This window comes from Oreochromis aureus, linkage group 7 (genome assembly GCF_013358895.1).
Source record: "Oreochromis aureus strain Israel breed Guangdong linkage group 7, ZZ_aureus, whole genome shotgun sequence".
Lineage (NCBI taxonomy): Eukaryota > Metazoa > Chordata > Actinopteri > Cichliformes > Cichlidae > Oreochromis > Oreochromis aureus.
Window position 1 is genome coordinate 17,379,075 of NC_052948.1, and position 22,690 is coordinate 17,401,764.

The 22,690-nt window shown below is 39.0% G+C and overlaps 1 protein-coding gene across 2 annotated transcripts in view; it reads right to left on the reverse strand.

Annotated features, from left to right (window-relative positions):
* tasor2 (transcription activation suppressor family member 2) overlaps nt 1-17,298 on the reverse strand; it is a 29,134-nt gene extending 11,836 nt beyond the window's left edge. The window contains exons 1-17 of one of the 2 annotated variants that reach the window (XM_031755642.2): nt 16,556-17,298; nt 16,090-16,238; nt 15,705-15,800; nt 15,545-15,617; nt 14,193-14,284; nt 13,965-14,102; nt 12,538-12,671; nt 12,401-12,417; nt 10,977-11,076; nt 10,775-10,869; nt 10,581-10,687; nt 10,253-10,325; nt 10,075-10,146; nt 7,846-9,936; nt 6,414-6,705; nt 5,801-6,260; nt 7-4,782 (exon numbers count right to left, since the gene is read on the reverse strand). In XM_031755642.2, the coding sequence (XP_031611502.1) occupies nt 7-4,782; nt 5,801-6,260; nt 6,414-6,705; nt 7,846-9,936; nt 10,075-10,146; nt 10,253-10,325; nt 10,581-10,687; nt 10,775-10,869; nt 10,977-11,076; nt 12,401-12,417; nt 12,538-12,671; nt 13,965-14,102; nt 14,193-14,284; nt 15,545-15,617; nt 15,705-15,800; nt 16,090-16,238; nt 16,556-16,589 (8,799 nt within the window). In that variant the 5' untranslated portion in view covers nt 16,590-17,298. Of the gene's footprint in view, nt 1-6; nt 4,783-5,800; nt 6,261-6,413; nt 7,138-7,845; nt 9,937-10,074; nt 10,147-10,252; nt 10,326-10,580; nt 10,688-10,774; nt 10,870-10,976; nt 11,077-12,400; nt 12,418-12,537; nt 12,672-13,964; nt 14,103-14,192; nt 14,285-15,544; nt 15,618-15,704; nt 15,801-16,089; nt 16,239-16,555 lie in introns of both variants that reach the window. The other variant, XM_031755641.2, reaches the window with a different exon arrangement.
* Nucleotides 17,299-22,690: the final 5,392 nt, after the last annotated feature.

Here is a 22,690-nt window from a genome sequence, read left to right on the forward strand (position 1 = left end):
TTTTACCTTGGTTTGTTCAAAGAAGACATCTTCTGACGTTGCTAGTATGTAGAACCTATACTTTGTTCTACAGGACTTCTTCACAACTGAATTTAGACTAGTCCGGAACGTTTTATCCATTTCTTTCTTCATTTGTTCACAGAAGTCAAAATGGTTACTTGGTTCAGTCTTAGTGCAACTCCTTCGGAAGCGTCTGGCTCTAGCTGAGACTTTTTTGAAAGCACAAACATCTTGCATTTTTGCTTCATACAGTCTGGCACATTCCACAGTCACATCAGAAACCCAGTCATGTTCCACAGTGTTCACACATTTGCCTTCAGAAAGTTCTCCAGGACAAATCATCTTTTCTTCATTTTTGTCAGTTGGATCCTTCCTGTTGGACAGGTCTACCTTAATTTTTTGTCCAATAAGAGAGGCGCCCAAGTAATCCAGTGAATCCTCTTGCTCGTCTAGATTAGAGAAGTTGATAGTCAAAGGACTAGTGCAAGACAGCCTTATTTTGTCATGACTGTCTTCTTGGTGGGTGGGTCTCCTCTCACTCTTTTTCAAAACTTGTTTCATTTGTTCTGAGAAAATGAGGGATTCTTGTTCAACTGACGCCTGAGTGAGATCATCTTGTATGCACCTCCGAGAAACTTGTTCCAGAAACGAATAAGATCTCTTCTGACTATTGTTATAGACTGTGCATACAAGTGAGCTTCGAGGCCCCAAGACCAGACTTTTATCTATGCTGTCACTATTTCTTTGATCTATAAATGAAGCTGCTGCACTGGAGGGGTCTTTGAGATCCATCTCAATATTTTTTTTAACAGTTTGCTCAACTTTCTCAGCTAAACCATTTGTTAAGAAATCTTGGATTTCATCAACACGTTTTGAGGAACTTTTTGCAGATTCAAAACACTCCATAGGTGGTGGCGATGATGGATTCATGTCAAATTTTGAAATATCCTTTCTCTGGTACTGATATGAGGGAAACGAATTTGATCTACTATTACCAACATCTGGAAGCCAAGTAGTTTTGAAGGAAAGCTGACTGGCCTCCTGGTTATCATTTAGTCTTTCAGAACATCCCTTAGATTTTGCATTTGTCCTCTTTTCTGAGAGCACAGATGTTGGCTTACTATATTCTAGTTTAGGGGTTTTAGGTGGGTTGTTTTTGAGAGACTTTTCAATTTCTGTATCTACTAAGAAGTAATCTGCTGGACTTTCATCATTCTTCGATGGTTTGACAGCCAAGACAGGACGATGATTGTATGCACGGGATTCCTGATTTACATTGGACTGCAGTGTTGGTTTAGGTCTCTCCTGGTCTAAACTTGGTTTAATGACTTGCAACAACTCAGATGGACAAGTTCTGGGGAACTGGCCATTCTGCCCTATCGAGGTTTCTTGTATACTGACTCTTTCAAAATATTCCTGAGGAACCGAGTCAGTTTTCTTTAGATTCAATTTGACACCAAGCACTTCTTCCAATTTACTTTTAAAAGGTGATACAAGGAGGTTATCTGATGATTCTGTGTGCAGATCCTGTGAGGTGGAAGATGACACAAGAGCTGACTTTTCATTGTTATCCTTAAAGTCAACTGTAGGTTGGTCAAAGGCTAAAGAACTTGGGGTACATTTGCTACTAGGTTCAGGGGATTGAGCTACAGACTCTTTCATTTTAAGTGTTTCGATCTGACAGGATTTGTCAATGTGGTTTGATTTGGACAGGAACTTGTCTATACTTTGTAGAACTCTTAGAGTCCTTGCTTCAAGATCAGGATGGAGAATCTGGTGAAGGCTAGAATCAGTCTTAACAATGGAACTCTGACAGGGTTTTTTCTTACAAGGCAGCTTACCATGTACAGGTGCTGAGCTTGTGTTGAGGCGTTTACGTTTCAAGTTTTTGCCAGTTATACTACTACTTAATGCAGAATTGCTTCTGCCTGGGCTAGAACAAGATGGGTACCCATATGGTTTTTCATCTATAGTTGGAGTAGGGCATCTGTCATCTGACTCAATATCCAAGTCTACTGGCCCGTAGCTTTCATTTATATCAAGAAGTAACATTTTGCAAGGTTCTTCTTTTTCACTACATGCTTGAGTTGTACTACATATCTCACTGGTCAGGGCAGCTTTAGAGTAGCTAGAGTCACTGATGAATGGAATTTGTTCCTGGCCTTGTACCACTTCTCCAGACTTGCCTTGGGGGTGTGAGCCATGTAAGTGTACACTAACCTTTTCTGAGGAATCTATTCCAATAAGAGGAATTTCAACACCAGTGCAATTTTTATCCAATCCCTCATTTGTTTTGCACTCTGCTCTGAGATCTATTTCTTTAGTGAATGTAACTTGTGCCTCAAATATTTTTGGAACTTCAGACAGAAGTGACTGAGGCTGGCATTGAATTTGTTCTTTGCCAGTTGCATTATCAACTTTCGCCAGTACTGCATCCTTTCCTGAGGCATCTATTCCAATAAAAGGAATTTCATCCTCAGTGCAACGTTTGTCCAGTCTCTCATTTTTTTTGTCTCTTCCAACATCTGTTTTTTCTGCAAATGCCACATTTGCCTCACACACTTTTGGAATCTTCCACCGAAGTTGGCGTTGAAATGTTGCTGTGTTATCCTTTACCTGTACTACAAGTTCTTCTGATCTATCTATTCCAATAAAAGGAATTTCAACCCCAGTGCAACTTTTGTTCAATCCCTCATTTGTTCTGAGGTCTGTTTCCTTAGTAAATGCCACTTGTGCCTCACATATTTTCGGAACCTCACAAGGAGGTGAATGAACCTCGTGTTGGAATTGTTGTTTGAGATCCTTAACCTCCTCTGTTGACACAGTTTCCTGATCTTCATGATCATTGTTACTTTTACCAAATGTGTTTTTGTGGATTGCATTGTCATCCTTTACTTGTACTGTTACCCTTTCTGAAGGGTCTCTTCCAGCAAAAGGAATATCAATAGCAATGGAACTTTTGTCTAGTTCCTCATTTGTTTCGCTAGTCCTAAAATCTGCTTCTTCAGTAAATGCCACTTCTGTCTCACATAGTTTTGGAAACTCACACTGGGGTGAATGAGGCTGGGGTTCAAATGTGTTATGTAAGTTGTCATCCATTGGCTCTACCTTTTCTAAAGGATCTATTTCAGTAAAAGAACTTTCATCTGAGATGCAACTTTTGTTCAATCCCTCGTTTGTTTCATCTGTCCTCAAATCTGTTTCTTCAGTAAGTGCCACTTTTACCTCACTTGTGTTTGGAACCTCACATGGAGGTGAATGAACCTGGTGTTGAAATTGCTCTTCCTCATCCTTTACCTCTTCCTCTGTTGACTTAGTTTTCTGATCTTCATGATCATTGTTACTTTGACCAAATGTGTTTTTGTGACTTGCACTGTCATCCTTTACCAGTACTATGACCTTTTCTGAAGGGTTCATTCCAGTAAAAGGACTTTCAAATGCAATGCAACCTTTGTTCAGACCCTCATTTGTTTTATTAGTCCTGAAATCTGCTTCTTCAGTTAATGCCACTTGTCCATCAAATGTTTTTGGAGCCTCACACAGTAGTGAATGAACCTGGTGCTGAAATTGCTCTTTGTCATCCTTTACCTTTTCCTCTGTTGACTTAATTTTCTGATCTTCTTGATCATTATTACTTTGAACACTATTGCAGTCCGTTATTTCTTTGTTTTGGCTCTCCATTTCAACATTGTCATTTACCTGAGGCATAGACGAGCTTACATCAGATACAAGTAATACTGCTGATTTAAATGCCTCATCTCTCAAATAATTTTTTTTGGGGGGAAATTTCTTAGTTGCAGGTTCCCTATATATGGATTTAATTCCCAATGGAGTGTGAGAATTATTTTCTGAAATGAAATAGCCATCTGCCAATGCAATACCATCTGCACGAAGCATCGGAGGCAAGTCATGGCAGACATTGTTGGTGTTGTTCACTACTGGTGGTTGCTCATTCATTTCTGCTTGATGATTACTGCGTGTAATGTTGTTGTCGTTTACCAAGTCTGGACCATTACACATTACAGGTAATGGCTGATCAGTCAAATCTTTTCCAGCTTTTCCAGCAGAAATAGAGTTTTCTTTCTCATATAGTCCATCTTCTTTCAAGTGACCATATTCTTTCATCACTTTAGCCTTATGCCTTAGATCACAGGCCAGAAACCCTTTAAAATGTCCGCGCTGTTCTTGTGAGACTCCTTTATTCTCCTCCTTTGATAACAGCTTCTCACTTTCTAAACAATTTCCATTGCAGACAATAATATCTGATTTCTTTCCAGAATCATCACCTGCATGACTGACCTTTTGAGATGGCTCTGCATTACCTTCTTGGCTTGGGTGTTCCTTCATTTCACATATTGCCAGTTTTTTCAATTTGTTTTTTTCATGCTCATCTGTCTGAACCACGCCTTCTACTTCCATACTGAGGTCTCCTTTTTCAGGTGTCACAAATGAAAAGGAATCCACTGTACCTTGTTTTACTAAGCCCATCTCTTTAGCTCCTAGATTTTCAGTGCTCTCTTGCATATTTTTCCCCTCTTCACCGCATCCAAGTACCACTTGACCAATTCCAAATGCTGCCATAGCAGTGGTGACCTTGACAGATGCACTTTGTGCCACTTTTTGAAGAGGAACGCCTGTCCCATCACCTTTAAAAGATGGAACGTCAATCTTCTCCAGGCAGATAGTTTTACCGTGAGGACTGGTCTGCTTAGCTTCATGAGGCTTTATGAAATTTTTCACATCAGTGACAATCATTTTGGAATTAACCATGTTTTCAGAAGGCTGAAAAAGAAAGAGTTAACAGAAAATATAAACAACTCACACTAAAATATCAATTTAATTCATGCAATATGTTCATTTCTGACTGAGTGCTTTGCATTTAATGGTAAAACATTTTATACAACACAGCAGCTACTGTTAGCCTTTTTCTTTGTTGCTCCAAGGTAAGAGCTGAAATGTCCTTGTTTCGCATCATCCAGGTTATTGAGCTTTAGGAGTGTAAAGATATTTGGAAGCTTCCAAAGAGAATGAACACAAATACCACTTCATGATGTATATACTTGGTTGTATTTTGAATTCAGCAACATAAGGAATTATAACGTCATGACAGTTTGGCATCCAAACTAGGGATGTTCCTGCAGACTAATTCCCTAGCTGACTAAACGAGGAGGAAAAATTTAGACTAAATGATTAGAGTCTTTCCCAGGCCATCCGAAAGATGTACCAGGGACCTGCTCCCAGTAGGATATGCCTGGCCAAAAACCTTGCCCAAGCGGCGACAGCCCTAGCCATCTACTTTTGACATGGAGGAATACTACTCTGAACCTCTCCTGAATGACCTAATTCCTCACACTATCGCTAAGGAAGCGCCCATTTACCTTTTGGAGAAAGCTTATTTCTTTTGTGTCTGTGATCTCATTCTCATAGTGTTAGTAACAAATTATGCTTAGATTAACAGATGTATGGCCTTTGTCAACAACAATGCACCATCTGGTGACAGATAGCCTCTTAACATTTAGGACAGAATTTACTGGCATTGGGCATTAATTAAAATTCTAACAATTAGACTAAATGACTAGTAAGTCTGACACTGATTAGTGACAACAGTGACAATTAATCAGCTAGTCAACTAGTCACACAGATCCCTAATCCAAACATCCTAGCTGTCTAGACCTATAATTTCTGAGGTGTTGCTGAAACTGGAAAACCATTTAATATTAAAAGAAATCAATTCATATATTATTCATTTTGTATGTTTGAAGTAATAGTGATGTTAGAACCAAACCTTAAATGTACTTGCCTCACAAAGCTCTCCCAGTGGCTTTAAAGAATTCAGTGTTTCACTGGGTTCTTTCTGTTCACTGGAATCAAGCGACCCCTTTTTGTGGACTTGTGGATGTGAAGTGACTGACTGTAGACAGGCGCTGGAATTTTTCAGTGACAAATCCAAAACCACAGAATCTTGATCCAATATGGTGTCATCGTTTTTGCTGAGGTCCAAAGCTTTTGACAACAAAGGGTCTGAAGTGTCTGGTACACTTGGGCAAGAAGCAGCAGTGTCTTTATGCTCAAATATAGTTAAGCCAGATACAACTCCACTCGTCATTTCCAATGAATCATTCTCTTCTGAGCAGGAGTACGCAAAATTTGACTCAACGTGAAAAAAGCGTGGTGTTGACCGACTGTAAAACAAGCCTATCCACATGTGTACAATTAGCCGCACCTCTTCATTAGTGTCTTGAATGGAGAAATCCCATGGCCTGTTGAAGATATCAAATTGTACAAAGGTTAGCTACATAATGACATCTGAAGTAAATGTCAGCGCTATCAAAATAAACAAGAATAACTCTGAATCTTGTCAACATGTTTAATTTTATGCTGATATATTACTGGATAAATAACTCTGTACATACCCATGCAAAGCTCGAACAATAGTTTTGTCTTTTGGATCGCTTGTAAACTTGCTGTCCAGATTAAAGTCATAGTTTTCTTGCCAGTGTCTTGTGACCTTTATACATCCTTCCGTGTTAACAAAAGTACGGGAGTATCTGAACTTTTGTCTGCGAGCCATGCGCCTTTTCAGATATTCTGGTGTCTTGTCATATTCACTTCCGTCTTCTTGACCAACAGAGGGCTGTAGTGTTTGAAATCCATACATTGTCTGGTCATGGTGCAGTCTAGAAGAATCACTTACAGGGGATGTACCTGGCAAACCCAATAGTAGAGAGGAAGATGGGGGCAATGAGTAAGCATGTTCTTTAGATACCAAACCAATGAGTTCACGGTTTACTACAAGGTGGCTTGGTGCAGGAGACTCATGTGGCTGAGTGGATCTATCAGCAGGCTGTCTAAGCAGAGCATGAAGAACTGACTCTTGTTCAGCACTGGTAAGGTCTTTTTTAAGGTCAGACTTCTTCAAACTTGTCTCAGGTTTTCTCTCAAATGATGGGTTTGGTTGTGGAGGGGCCTGGTCATTATCGGCACTGAGTGCCAAGTCAGCAAGTAAGTTCAAAGCATCTGCAGGTGAGTAAGCACTGTTCATTTTTTCAGTCTTCCTGACAGAATTATCGCTAGTACAGTCTTTGTTTTTGAGTTTTTCACTGGCAAAACAAGCTGGAGTTTGAAAATGCAACCACCCTGTGAAGACAAAACAGAGAAGAAACAAGAGAAACAGCATGAAAATAAAACGTAGCACATTGAAAGCACTTGAAATATACGTCTATTATCATTACGAATTTGTCACCAACATATTAAGTATGCCATTGTTTAGAACAAAGGTGTTGGTTTATTTAGCCAATAATGTCAACCCTCTGGAGATTGATAGGACTAGCACAAATGCAGCACAAGCAAAAAGGAGCAAAAGCAAACTAGCTGTTTTCACACAAATCCTCTATTAAACAAAGCACAAAGGAGGAAACATTCGCATCAGCTGCATTCTCACTACTGTGGTTTATACAATGAGGTGCCCAAGTACAATGTACAGGAGATAAAACACCGGGTGACCACTTGCTAGCTTTAAATTCACCATATTATTATATACAGATATCGCATGAGGCACCTGGCAGGTTAAAGATTGTTTCATGTTTTGTTACATTACGCATTTGTGTTCTCACATGCATTTCAACTAGGTAATTGTGACAAAAGTTCAAGGTTGCTGTGCATGTGTGAAAACAGCTCACAAGTTAGCAAAGGCTTTGCAAAGTGCAGAAGTAGCGTGCAGAGGACAGTTATGGGAATGACAGAGTCAGGAAAGGGGTTAGTTTGTCCTGCACATGACAGAAGAGATTGCACATATCAGACAAAAAACAAGCATTCCAAACTTTAAAATTACAAAACATAACTTACATTTCTTTTTAATACATTCTGCAGAGATACTTTGGTGCTTTTTGAGTGTTTTTATCCTGCCCCGTCTTGTAAAAATTGATGGAGCCCTATGCACGATTTGAGGTTGCTTGTCTTGAATCATTTGTTCCTGTGTCTTTGCGGTGTCCATCTTTTGCTTGGAGTCCTGATCCTCTGCTTTTTTCAAGTTCTCCGGTATCACTTTAGGGGTCAGCCCAAGGGCAAACGCAAACAAAGGGTCAACTGGCTGCATCTTTTGATCTTCCGTGACCCCAGGATTGGTGCTCGGGGTATTTTTATTATTACATTTCAGCGCCTCAGACTTAGTGTCCACTTCTTTGCTCTTCTTGAGACAAGGCTCAGTGTCTTGAGGAGTATTTGGAGCTGTGTTCTCTGTCACAAGATCAGTTTTTCTCTTTCCTCTTAAAAGTACTGATTTTAGTTTCCTCAACAGAAATTCACTCTTAGTTGGGCACTTTTCATGGGAGAGGTTCTCAGAGTGTTTTTCCTGAACTTCTTGTGACGAAACACTGTCTGTGGGTTCATTATTTGAGGAATTACTTTCTGGATTCAAAGGCAATGAACTATTACCATCATTTGACTCCCTTGAAATTTTCTGCTCAGGATTAACATCACTAACAGTGACGGTTTGAAGATCATTCCCACCCTCCACTATGTTAGCAGCCTGCATGTCTTCCACTGCTGTCTCTGGAGCAGTGCAAGACTCTGGATCCGATTTGATTGCGTCATCAGCATTCACTGGGGCATCAAGCAACATTTTTTCAGAGCACTCTTCATTTTTGTTAGACTGGAGCTTATCCTTCAAAGATTTAATTTGATCAGCAAAGTCTGTAGAGCCGTGAGGCACCAAAATCTTTCCACATTCACTGATGATTGGTTTAAGGTCCCAGCGCTCGGTTTTCCTTCTTAAAGGGCAATGCTCAGGATCTGTTTTTTTCTCTTCTGCTATGGGTAAAGCAACCATAGCTGATCTTAGTTTTCTATTTTTTGCAGATATTTTTCCACATTTGCGCCTACGCCGTTGTAATTTCCTCCAATTTGAAGGATTACTCAGCTGTGGGTGATCTGGTATTTCCTTGGTGTGTTCATCCTTCAGACTGTTTACACTGTCATTCTCCACTGGTGTTTTGACGGTCTGTAAAGTAGACGGCACAACAGAAGCTTTAGATGCTTTTTTCGATCCCCCGGAACATCCTGTGTGTAGTTTAAGTTTGGTTTCTGTGAAGCTAGTGACCTGAGGGATATTCAAAAGCTTTTGAGTATAGCCAGTCTCATCACAGAGAGAGTTTACTTCTGCTGCTTGTAATTTTGCTCTTAGATTTAGAGTCTCATTGCTGACACTTTGTTCCGCAGAAGTGATGCTGACAATCAGCTCTGCAGGAAGGTCATCTGATGTAGGAGTGAGATTATTTGCCACCACATCATCAGTTTTGTTCAGTTCACTGAGGTCACTGGATTTTTCATTGTCTTTGGAGGAAGGTCCCAGTTGCAAATCATTTGGTACCACATTATGAGGCACAACTCCTAAATCATCTTGTGCCCCGGTACTTGTAACATTCTCTACAGATGTCTCAACATTTTCAGAAGAGTTCAGGTCTGATAATGTGTCTTCCAACACTGTATTAACAGGGTCTGTGAACTCCTGAGGTGCCTCCTCAGGAGACGATATACAGATATAGACATCATCATCAAGATCTTCTCTCCTCCGCTCCTCTTGTCCAGCTGCAAGAATTTCTGAAGCTCTAGATACTGGCAGTTGGAATGAGGTTGGTCTGCTCAGATATGACCTGAAGCTCTGCATTGCCCCATCAGTCCATTCAGGGGATGAGTACAGGTGGGTATCTGGCACATCATACTGAAACGGAAACATGCTGACTTCCCGAGAAGGACTTGATGCCAGCCCAGGATTTATCAGTGCAGTGTAACTCTGCATATGCTGAGCCAAGACTTCACACAGTTCTTCACTTGGGTCAATGGGCGTCTTCTCAGCTTCACCCTCTGCATAGCTTAGTACAGGCAGAATCCGGAGGATTTCTGATGTCTTAGAAGGGTTCTTCTGTCCGAATTTGGTATCTATGAGAAATCAAGCCAGAGTATTTGTTTAGTATCTGCTCTTTTAATTAAACTGCATTAATGGAAAATTAAGCTCTAATCAATGCTAGTGACAAAATTTATGATTTATATTCAGTGTTTAATAAATGTTACAATGACCTCTCATTACAACTCGAGAATCTGGAAACACAAACAAGCCCTGCAGGACTTCACTTGCACAGGACCAAGCATCTAGGGAAGAAAAGAAATTCGTGGATGATATGTAGCTTTCTAGACAAAGACAAAATTTTGTTATACAACTGACAAAACAGTATACTGAAACCATTTTCAGTCTTACCATCATATGAGAGAAAATGGGACGAGTGCAGGAGGATAAAAAATCCACCATCTTGCAGCAAAACAACGAGAGCCTATGTGTAAATGAGTAATGGTTTTTGGGTGTTAGGTAAGTCAAACTCAACAACATACTGTCAGCTGCATATAAGAGAGCCCAATATTTTATTGCACTGGAAATTTCCACCGCTGAAATCATTCACAGTTTAGTCTATCAACAATAAAATAGTTTGTGTACAGTTTAGCGCTCAATTAATTGCTTTAGTAATTTCATAAAAAGTTTGCTTGGTCTTCTGTGTTTCATATTAGATTGATAGTAAACAAAAACTCACAAGATCTTTCTCTTTGATGTCCCACAGAAGCTGAACAAGTGAGTTGATTTCTTCTGCCTCAGTAGAAACCAACTCATACAGACTACAGTATAAGCCATCCAGAAAGACTGAAAGACAGCAAAATGCCACATTTATTAATATGTTTACTTCCCCAAGATTTAACCTTTAAAAATAAAAAAATAACAACAGCACACCTTCACCAGTGAAGCAGGTTTCAAAAACAGCCCTTGGTAATAGCTGTCGTAGATCTAACATGGAAATCACCCAGTCAACTTTCACCACTGGTGGTCTTCAACAGAAAAAAAAGGGCAAGCAAATAAAATAGCTTATGAAATCTAAATGTTCAAAGCCAAATAAGAAGAAAATCTCCCTTTTCTATGTGCATATTGAACTTACAGCTTGGCAGGTAGTAAGGCCCTTGCTTTAGACCTCAGCCCAACGCTGTATAACTGGCTGCCGATCTGAAGCTCACCTCTCCAAGGCAAGTAATGAAAAACTGAAATGATTTAATACAACAGCAAAAATGTTATGCATGAAAAAAGTGCATATTTTCAGTAATGATAACAAAACAACAAAAACACGTTCACTTGAAAATTGCAATACATATCTGTTGTTATTTAGTCATGTATGAAAAAAATATAAAAAAACTAAAAATATTCACCCTCCGTCAATTATAAGGTTTTACATATCATAATAGAAATATTATCTAGCTTAGCTAATTAAGTTGAGGTGTTTTTCCGCCACCCTGTTGTAGATTTACTGTTGTGCTTGGAGTCACTGTCCTGTTGATTGACCTAATTGTGGTCAAGCTTTAGCTGTCAGAGAATTGGCCTCACAGCTGACTCAAAAATCATAATCCTGCCACCACCATCCCTGATGATTGCTAATGAGGTATTTGTACTGAGACACTATGTTTGTTTTTTCCCCCCCATTTTATTATGGCTTAACATCTCCATTTTTATGTACGTTCCAAGGACAACGTTCCAGAAGTCTTGTAGTTTGTTCAAATGCAACTTTGCAAACCTAAGCTATGCTACCATGTTCTTTTGAAAGAGGTTATACTGGCAACTCTTCCAAACAAGCCACTACTTGTTTTTTTCTAATTACACTGTCACAACCTTAATAACATTTAACTTGCTATCTGAGGCCTGTAGGGTCTGCGATGTAGCTCTTCTGTTTTTTGCAGTCTCTCTGATCATTGCATTGTCTGACCTTGATGTGAATTTGGTGGAAAGATTCCACCACTGGAATGACTGCTCATTGTCTTGAATGCTTCCCACTTTTGAATAATCTTTCTTAATGTACAATTGGAAATCACCTTAAATCCCTTCCCAGAAAGATGGGAAGCAAATAATAATCATTGCCGATATCTTCTCTGCATTAGGTTAAGACACATTTAAATATTTTTTTAATGCTTTAACACCTTTGGTCCCTTTAACATCAAAAGGTCAAAAGACTAGTACCCTTTCTTGTCCTAATGTCAAGACTTATGATGCGATTGCATTTATGTTCTTATTTTTGGTCTTTTGTGGGTGTGTCTGTATACACTGGATCTTACAGTTTTTTTAATCTTCTTATTCTGTGACCCTCCTATTTTATGTCCAGCACTTTGGTCAACTCTGTTGTTTAAATGTGCTCTTAAGGTTGGTTTTCATAGGTGATTTATATGGGGATATAAATGGGGTAGGGGAACTACATAAATGTAACATATATGTAACAAAACATATTCTACAAAAACTAAACAGAACCTTCATAAAAGTGACCCTTCAGCTCCTTAAGAATATAAATTATGAGTAATCATAATCCCAGCCTTTACTTACATAATTTTTTCTCCTCGCTGAAAAGAAGAAAAAGAAAAAAGTCAGTATGACTTTAATAATCTCATATTGCATGGAATGGTATCAGACTAGAACATAAAGATTTAAAAAACAAATGTATATATGTGATAATAAAATACCATTTCTCCTGAGGTGATGCTATTGCTGCTTTGGTATCCGTATATGAAAAAGATACAATAGCAAACAGACAAGCAGCACTGGGAGACTGTGCTGTAGCATTGCTTCCACCATCTAGCAGCTCATACATGTAACACTGCAAGACAAAACAAAACAGGTACTTGAACAGCCTGGTATGCTTTCATTTTTCTTTTTGAACTGATGCATAAAAGGAAGTAACTAAACAAGGTTAAAAAAAGAAAAAAGAAAACAAAAAAAAAACAACAAACACCCCATGCTACAATACTAATAATAGAGGACTTGTTAAGTTGACATTTATCAATGATATACCTCAGGCAAACCAGTTAGCAAATTAAACATTTTTTGGAATGTGCGCCATAAAAAAAACATTAAATGAATATCTATATAGATATGGATTGGGTAATGTGTAAGGAACAAAGGAATGCCACATCCTTTGATGGAAATGAAAATTATCAACCAACAGACTGCTAAATTCAAGGACACCCCAAAAATCAAAGTGAAAAACTGATGCAACGCACTGGTCTATTGTGCTAAAATTTCATTGCAGCAAAATCAAAATGCTACTCTATACTTTGTATGACCCCCACACGCTTGTATGCATGCCTGACAATGTTGGGGCATGCTACTAATGAGAAGATGGGTGGTATCTTGGAGGATGTCCTCCCAGATCTGGACCAAGGCATCACTGAGCTCCTTGACAATCTGAGATGCAACCTGGCAGCTTTGGATCAACCGAAACAAAATGCTCCAAATGTCCATGTTCAATTGGACTTAGGTCAGGCAACCCTGTGGGCCACCTAATGGTATCAATTCCTTCATCATCCAAAAGCTGCCCACATACTTTTGGAACATGAGGCCAGGCATTGTCCTGCACTATGGAAAATGCCAATCGGTGAGCCCAATTGGCATACAATACCAACACTGTGAGCACAAGGCCCACTAGAGAAACTTTGGTCCTTCTTGGGATTGTGCTGGAGGAAAAAGCAAATGGTAATGGCATGTATTGATGTGCCATCCTGAAGGAGCTGGACTACTTGTGCAACTGCTGTGGGATCCAAGTATCACCTCATGCTGCCAGTAGTGCCACTGACCTATCCTAACCCAAAACTGGTGGAAAAAAGACAGTCAAAAAAGATGAGGAGGGAAAAACATCAGTGGCCTCCATGTGTAAAACATTCCTCTTTGCGGATTGTCTCGTAGTTGCCCCTCTAGTGCACCTGTGGTTGATTTCATTAACACCAAAGCAGCTGAAACTGATTAACAACCCAGATCAATAGTTTAATTGACTTGATGCTATATTCTAATTAAAATATAATATATATCCTTCAGTACACACACACACACACACACACACACACACACATATACACACATATATATATATGTATACAGACAGAAACTTGTTTACCTGGGTTCTCTCAAACGCAAGGAAGGAGCTGGTTTGTGCAGATACTGAAGGGAACTGTTCGGACACATGGCAGTCAAACCCCACAGTGGGTGCAGTGAAATTCTGGGTATAGTTTTCAAAAACCCTTTTAACTTTACCCTGTTAATAACAGAAAATAACAAATATTTTTGTGTTTATAACAGCAAGAGCAATCCTTCTAGAATCATCCCACATTTCTTTTTTCAGTACCTTTGTCAGCCTGATGATGGCGATGTAACCAGATTTCCCATGATACCAACGATTCAGATCCAAACAATCCGAGTACATTGATATGTAAACACCTTTAAATACACAGAAAATTTAAACTTAATATGTTTTCAGGCAAAAATAAACAGAGTGAAGTTCAATTATTTGTAACAGGACTTCATAGACAACTCTCATGTTGAAGTCATAACTCTGAAGCCACTGTCTGCCACTCCCAGAGTAATACAACCACATCTAGGAAAATGAATGTCTCACACTTCCAAGAGCACACCTCGCATTGAGCAACACTGACTGAATTACCTTAGTTACTGCAGTAAACACTAAATTTCAACAGACCATAACGGTGACATGTATCAGTTTAGAATAAAATAAAATCTAGTTATATAGTTAAAATGCAATGAACTTTCAATAACATGTGTTTTCCTGCTTATGGTACAAGTAACTGAGTCAGTTTTGAAAAAAGAAAAGAAGAAAACTTCATAGAAAATACTTGAAAAATAGTGACAGCCACAAACTAGTCTAACAAGTCTGTTGCGTCTTGTACTTTTTAGACTTTTTTTTTTTAAATTAGGAGTATCAAGTAACAAACATAATGTGAAGAGTTACAACATTTATGAGAGAAAGGTCATGAAAAAAACCTATTGCACAACTGCAAGTCTGCACAGGAACGGATGTGAAGCGAAGCAAAAAAAAAAAACACTGGCTGAGTCGATAACATGTGACACACTGAAGCTGTTGTTTTAAAGTGTCACGCCGGTGCCATTTTCTCCTACAGTTCACTGCAAAACAGCTCCATAAAAACTGACTTTGACCAAAGTTTGCTCTTGATAACTGCTACTCCTTATCACAGTCCGTACTGGGGCCCTCGGGTGTCACAGCAGCATTTTAAACTGGGAGTTTTAAGGCTAAACAGAGCTAACAAGAATACAATTCACAGTGCAAAACAGAAAGAAATGCCACAGTCTTCCTTAAACACCAATATCCCGAAAACCTCATGTAACGTATAGTTTCTGTTTCACACATTCTTTCACTTTCATTTGTATACATTCAGTGCTTTAATTTGCTTTCACTTTCAAAGACAAGGCAGCACCGGACAAACAACATGGACTATTCTTTAGCTTGATCTGCAAACATGAAGGACAACTTATATCCGGCCTTTAAGGTAAAATCCTGCTTTAAAATAAATATTTTTATAGGTTTACAGCTAAGGAATCTATTAGAATAAGATTTTAACGTTGAGTTTTTACACACAGATATCATATGATATCAGGCTCAGAGTGAGGGAGGGAAGGACAGGGCGGAGGATAAAAAACATATATATATATATATATATATACCTTTAGAAGGATCTCCCAGAGTTGTACATGTGCTATTTCCAGTGAGCACACCGGTTTCTCGGAGTGCGTTAGCCTTTAAAACAAAAAAAAGGAGCACGGTATGAGGATTCGGTTGATTGTGTTTGTTTTCTCAGCTGTGTCTGTGACCTCTAGTCTGTACCTTGTTGACATCGTCAAAGAGCAAAAAGCCATAGGACTCCTCTAGATCCTCGTCTGAATACCCAACGTCTCTCCTTTTTGCTCGGAAGGTATTGTACTGATACAAAACAAATTTAAAAAAAGAAATAAGGAAATCAGAATAAAGGCTGTGCTTCATGTAAGAGCAGTTCCTGTTTCAGGCATGAGAGGTTTTACCCATGTGGGATTTCTTATGAGCTCAAAAGAATAGAAATCTTCAATATTATATGTATAAAAGAAAAACAAAACCCACTGCATATGTATAAGATACCATCTGGTGGGGTTTAACAACCGCATGTTGTTTAAATGTGGTTATACTGGGGCTATATAAAAATCTACTTAAATGCTAGGTCAAGACTTAGACTAACCTTTTCTTCCAAAGTTGGATTCTTTATCAAAACAGCAGACTTGTATCTGAAAAACTGCTTCGACTCATCATACAAGTATGCACGTTGAAGTGGAGCCAAGATACTGTTTTTAAAGATGTCAGAAGAGTCTGGCACAGGTATCAAGACACCTAAAGAAAGTGGACAAAATGCAAACATGAGCGCAAAATCCACGAGACACTGGAAAATTACAGGCAACTGCGTGATGGATTTCAACCAAGGGGGAAAAAAAAAAAAAAAAAAAACTCTCCGAGCTGTTTCTCAATCCTGGAACAGCCCGTCCCCATTTGATACCCTTGTCTACGCATTTATTTTCAGTTTTAACACATAACATTAGCAGGTGTCGAGTAAAGCAGGAGAAAAATCTCCCACCACACGACTTTTTTTTTTTGTAATCTTGAAGTGGAAGTCGTATAAGTGGTGCTGGTGTGGAAAAAGGGCTCATCACCTTTACTCGAGGCACCACCATTCCCACTTTCCATTGCTTATGAAATCTGTCGGCCTCCCTTTTCCTTTCGCTGAAAACTGCTCTCCCCGGATTCAAACATCCCAACTCGGTGATTAAATCCCATGTATCCCACGTCAGATAAACCTTTCAAAGTCACCCGAGCTCCTGTCGCCGCAGTTTCAATACACATATTAACGCGAAAACCAGGAAGTTAGAAAATAGCTGTTTGTCCACAGCACGTAGAAGCAAAAATATCCACGTAGGTTCACGTTTATCGTTTCATAAACAACGCGTCTGTTTACTCATGAAAGCCCCTCAGTCCTCCATATGCCTCCTCGCGTGGGGACTCGGTGTTACTCTCGTCGGTTTCGAAAAGGAAACAGAAACCTATCGAGGTGAAGCATCCATCTTGAAAGTCTACACCGAACTGTGTTGGCGAGGCAGCTGCTGAAGCTATGCTGAAGCTAGTTTGCGCCTGCGGCTCACTTCTCCTGTGTGTGTGCGTGTCCGTTTTTTTCCTGTCCCTTTCCCTCCTCTTCGCGAAGAAATACTGATTTATAACAACAAACAAGCTAACACCGTGGGGTTATGTTTGAACGCTAACTCGTTATCAACCGGTTTGATGGGTTATATGACTGATTGAACACCGTAGCACAGTTTAGATAAACTACATGAGGTGCGGTGGTAGTTATGGAGATTAGTGATAACACGTCTTTAGCACGTTCCCATGAAATTTAGTTTCCCGGAAAAACCTGTTTACCAAATGCACAGGCAAACTCAAGGTAACTTAACTAATCACTATAAAAACTACACGAACTGTTCCGTAAACTAGTGGAAATGTGTAGCTGCCTGTTTAGTAAAAAAAAAAAAAAAAGGGAGGGGGGTCATGGTCTGCATGACTCTATTTAAAAGGTTTTCTCTGACTGCTATGTTATGTTGGCCATCTTTGCCTATATCACTATCAAAGGTTACAGCACCTAACTAGTAACCTGGTTTGAGTACCCTACTTCATTGTGATTGGTTTTTTTTACATGTGGGACATTGCAAGTCCATAGTTCACCCTTTGAGACACATGACAGCCTAGTTCCTCTGCCCATCTGTTTGTTCCTCTCATTATACTAAGAGCATGTGTAGTGCAAGTTCACGCTGTGAGCTGAACAAAAACAAATATTTGATATCTGCCTTTATCTCGAAATAGCCTTTCTGCATATTGGATAAAGGCACAGCTTCCTAGTTTGAAAAGTGAAGCCAGTGCAGAAGTGCTTCGAACCTGCATTCTTTTTAATGGCCACCTGGGGTGGTAGCTGTGGTTCCAAAAACACTTATGCTGCATTCAAAATAACTTAGATCTTGGATGTCGGAACTCGGGAATGGCATCACTCCTGAGTTAGCGTATTCCAGAAAAAGCAAGAAAAAACAGTATTTGCTTTTTCAGATATCACAATAAATATGGCATAATACTTACTTTCCCTAAAAACACTGCTACACCTATCCATGGATAAAGCCTGGTTTTACAGTTTTGCTACTGTTTATGGTCCGTGCCACCATGTTGGATTGTTAACGTCAAGTTCAAATTTTGATTGGAAACTCAGAAATTCTGACTTCCCACATCTGACCATTGCAACATCTCCCTCTTTATAATCTGTAAATCTCTGAGCTTCTGTTCTGATATAGAATTAAAACAGTGATAAACAATGACACAATTTTACAGCCGTGTCTTCAGCCAACCTTTGGTGGCAGCAACACAACATGCCAGGTTGCAAAAATTGAGATATGCAGCACTGGCAGAAGTGGTGGCTTGTGACAGTGGATGTGACGTCAATCAAGTAAATATGAACACAGGCCTAGAGGCCTATCTGTGACTTTCTGGCAGCACCCACTCATGAGGGAAGAATGAGTATTTCCCAACTGGCTGGAAGAAATCCTCCTTGTTAGCATATTGCTGTTGTCCCAGTTTGCATGGGAGTGACAGACGCGTCTACGGACACGTTGTAAACCAGTTGTGCCTTTTGAAAAAAAACTGGTGGCAGCACTGAGGCACAGCTTTTACTCTGAAGGTGAACCTTTTAAATTTCAGGTTTGCGTTAAACTTTTTCAGGTTTTACTATCACTGGACTAGTAGTTTTTCAGTAGTTTTCTTTTTTTTTTCAAATATTTGTAGTACATGAAAAATTAATGGCAACCACGGTTATGTTACTCACTCATTTTGGGTTGTACTGTATAAAACATGAATAATTTTGCCATTTGAAGTGCCAGAAAGTATATTGTCCAGAATAATGTCACGAGCTAATGATTTGTGATTGACAAGTCGTTAGCCAATTCCATTTCAGTCTGATCTGCCCCTCTTCATAGCAAAGGGTTTCAAAACACCAAAATGGCAAAAATGCTCATCACAAGGCTTCAAAACAAGACTTCACAAACCAGTTGGCAACTGCAGGAGTAGCTATGTCTTTTATACTGTCTATGATCAACATACAAGCAAATATTTTATAGTCTGGTTAATATATTGGCTAGCAGCTTGTATCACTAAGTGTGTAAATGGGTTTTTACACAGAAAGCAATTTGGTTGCCATGCATCACTTTGTCACAGAGGGTTCACTGCTAGCGGGCATTCAAGGCTTTGGTTGCCTAGCCCTCTATTTTATTTACCACAATGTCATATGTCAACCTACATAGTATTACATTACACCCTAGTAGTAGGAAGATGTTGCAAAAGTTTCATTGTTAGATATTGAAAATAAAAAGCAGAGAAGCTGTATTAACCAGATGGAAACTTCCAAGGCTAAAATATGAAGCTAATGTTAAAATGGCCAAAGCTACAGTTCTTTTTGACCACTAGGTTGCTAGCTCCCCATACTTACAGAAACTCTGCTGTAGTGCTGACATTACTACAGAAATACCTGTTTACAGCCTGATACAAGCACAGTTTTGGTCTCTGTACCTCGTTTTCCCACATTGAAAATCTGAATTTTTGGTGATTCTTGATCTTGGGCTTAGAGTTTCAAGTCAAGCTACTGTTGATTGCAAATGTTTAAATGTTTAAAAAGAAGGTCTTTAAGAATAATCTTCCCCCACCTTGCAACATTTTTGATTCAAGGGTTTTACAGGAAATAAACAGTCACATTGACTTCCTCTCTTGTGTTAATTTATTCTTTGTGTTCTGCTTGTCTTCTTAGACATGACAAATGGCTTGAAAGCGGCCAGCAAAGGCAGAGCTATGGCTAGTGATGTGCAGAAAAGCATGTATGCACGTTTTTCCAGGTAAGTAACCATGACGGAATCTACATGGCTACAAGGAACAAACAGAAGTTACATGATGAACCCAGCCTGTGAGTGGATGGGAGAATGACACAATTGGAGAAGCTATGCCTTTGTTATGGCTGTCACTTGTAGCTTGTTCGGCTAAGCTAATTGTGAAATGACAAATAAAGAAATGCTTGAACCACAGTATAAAAGCTGACCTCCATGATCAAGATGCACTGGTGTCTGATTACAGCACTCTGTAAAGGTAAGTGATTTCTATAGAAAAAGCCTTGGAAACCCTAACTTTGGAAAAACAGACGCTAACAAAGTCAAAAGATATTAAAGATATATTGACAAATAACAATGCTTCTAGAAGAAAATCTTTTGGATAGATGAAACAAAATGAGAAACTTTTGATAAGTGAAATTGTGTTTTTGTTCACAGAAAATAATAAAGTAAAAATGAATGCACAGCACGGAGATGAAAAAAAAGAAGAAGAAGAAGAGTGATATCAGAAGTTTTTCAGCTCGTTCTGAAGAACGACATGCAGTGTCATAATCACAGGACATGGCTGCACAAACAGCATAATGACATGCATCTAAAAACAGATATGAAATAAGCAGAGTCTCACAGGCATTTGGGAAATGTGATCCATTAAGCCTGAGAGGAGGTGACAAGTGTTCTGAAGAAGAGTCACACGATGGTGAGAAGTGTACATGTCTGATAAACGGCTTCAAAACACGCTGCTGTGTGGTTGCTGATTGATGCTTATGGTTTGCTTGTTTAAGGAACAACAAGCGCTGACAAACATACATTGCTACAGTGCGTGTCTGTGTGCTCACGGTCTTAAAGAAGACAAGAACTGGAGGCCTTGTCACTGCAAGCTGATACAACGTAGCTTCTCCGTCACATCGTCATTCATGATGGTTGGTGAATGATTGCAGTGGTGTGACATTGTCTGGCAATGGAAAACACAACCTGATCGCTAATTTTATATTTCTATAAAAGCTCTGCCTTTAGATATAACGTGTAAGTATGAGAAGCTAGCAAGCGTGCTCACTTCAGCAAAAATCTTTCCAACACAGTTCACCTGGAGTCTGATCTTTCTTCACATTTTGTTGATAATTTTTGTTTAACTGTGAAGGCCAAAAATCTTACATGTTCCACCTTTACTACAACCTCCTGTGTAAAAGATTTACTATAGTGCAGTGCTTAGTTATTAATGCTCAACTCAGCAGTCAAATATGGAGTTTCTAGGCATGACAAAAAGAGGAAGACTACAGCAAATGAGGACACGCAGAAGGTTGGTGTGACAGAAGACGATGCTGGGGATACGATAGGATCGAGAGAGATGAAAGCTGAAAGAGGAAGTTTAATTTTTAATGCTTCAAGAGGGTGTCTCCAGAAAAACAAACAAACAAAAAAACTAAAATCTAAAAAAATTGGTTAAATGACTTTTCCCTTTCCATTGTGGGGAAGTGGTAATTGGGTGGCTAATGGTAAGTTCTGTGGCCATACAAATAGCTACCAGAATGAACCCACTAATAACCACTGTTACCATCAACCATGAAGTATAGGGTGCAATCCATCCCACAGGTAACCTGTTTACTTAACCTTATCCAACCTAGGAGTTGCAATTGAAATATAAAATAGTACAACCACCATAACACTTAAGTGAAATCATGAGTTAATGTGTCATGCTAGCTAAAGCTCGCCAAGCTAGCTCTAAACAGGCACATGCCATAAATGAATAAAAAACAGTTCTTTACATGCCACATTATGGACAGCGATGTAAACCTTTGTTATTCACTAGGTAAAGTCATTAGATAAAGTAGAGAAACTGAAAAAGGAAGCTAACATGGAAGTGCGAAAAACTGCGGTTGACTCCAGAAGTGAGGCAATTCACGCTATGTTAATGCACCATTTTTAAAGGATTACAAAACATGTTTACACTTTAGTACAAAAAACAATTTACACATTTTTATAGGTCATCCAACAGGATAATGGATTGATAGATATCACGTTATTGTGTAAACAGATATTAGTCTCCTGTTTGTAAACTGTTTCTTACTTTTAAGAAACCCCTGATCAGACACAGTGTCAGCCAAAGGTTTCCCGGATGAGGAACCGAGGCAGAACAGTACACTGTTTATTAACAATTTGTGCATAAGACACAGTTCAATAAATTACATTTTTTGGGATATAGTGTGTGGAGAGATATTTGCAGACAGTGACACTAAGTGACACTAAGATGACAAACATCTTGTTCCTGATTGCATTATTGCTTTTGTGCTCAGCCGGTGGTGTCCAAAAAGTGATTTCCAATGTTTCCGTGTTGTTGTTTTTTTTAATCTTTGCTTATAGGCTGCAGTCAACAGGAGTTGTGAAGGGGTTGTATAAAAAAAGAAGATAAAGAAATTATATGTTTTTTGTTCTCTGTGTTCTACATTATAGTCAGTCAAAAGCTACAATCAAAAAACTGAGTGCAGCTTCTACAGTGTGTCAGGAATGTTCTTTCTGGCTCAAAATGAATCATAAGACTCATAAGTATCTCATAAGATAGGTTTGACAGAATATAGACCAACATTTTCAATATTTACGGGTTCTTTGTTTTTTGGGGGTTTTTTTTGACAAAAACCAGAATACACTTTCTATGATGACACTGGGATTTGGTCTACATCTTTGGTGGGTTTTTTTCCATGTTGCATCACAAATAGCAACTTATGCTTCCAAAAATGAAAAACACCAAGGCTTCCCATTGCTCTGTCCATCTTTTACATACAGTCTATGCTTAGAATCCACAAAATGGATTTTAAAAATGTGCTACGCAAATAAATACATATGTCCTATTATTCTGCATTACTAAAGAACCACAACATCTACAAATGTATA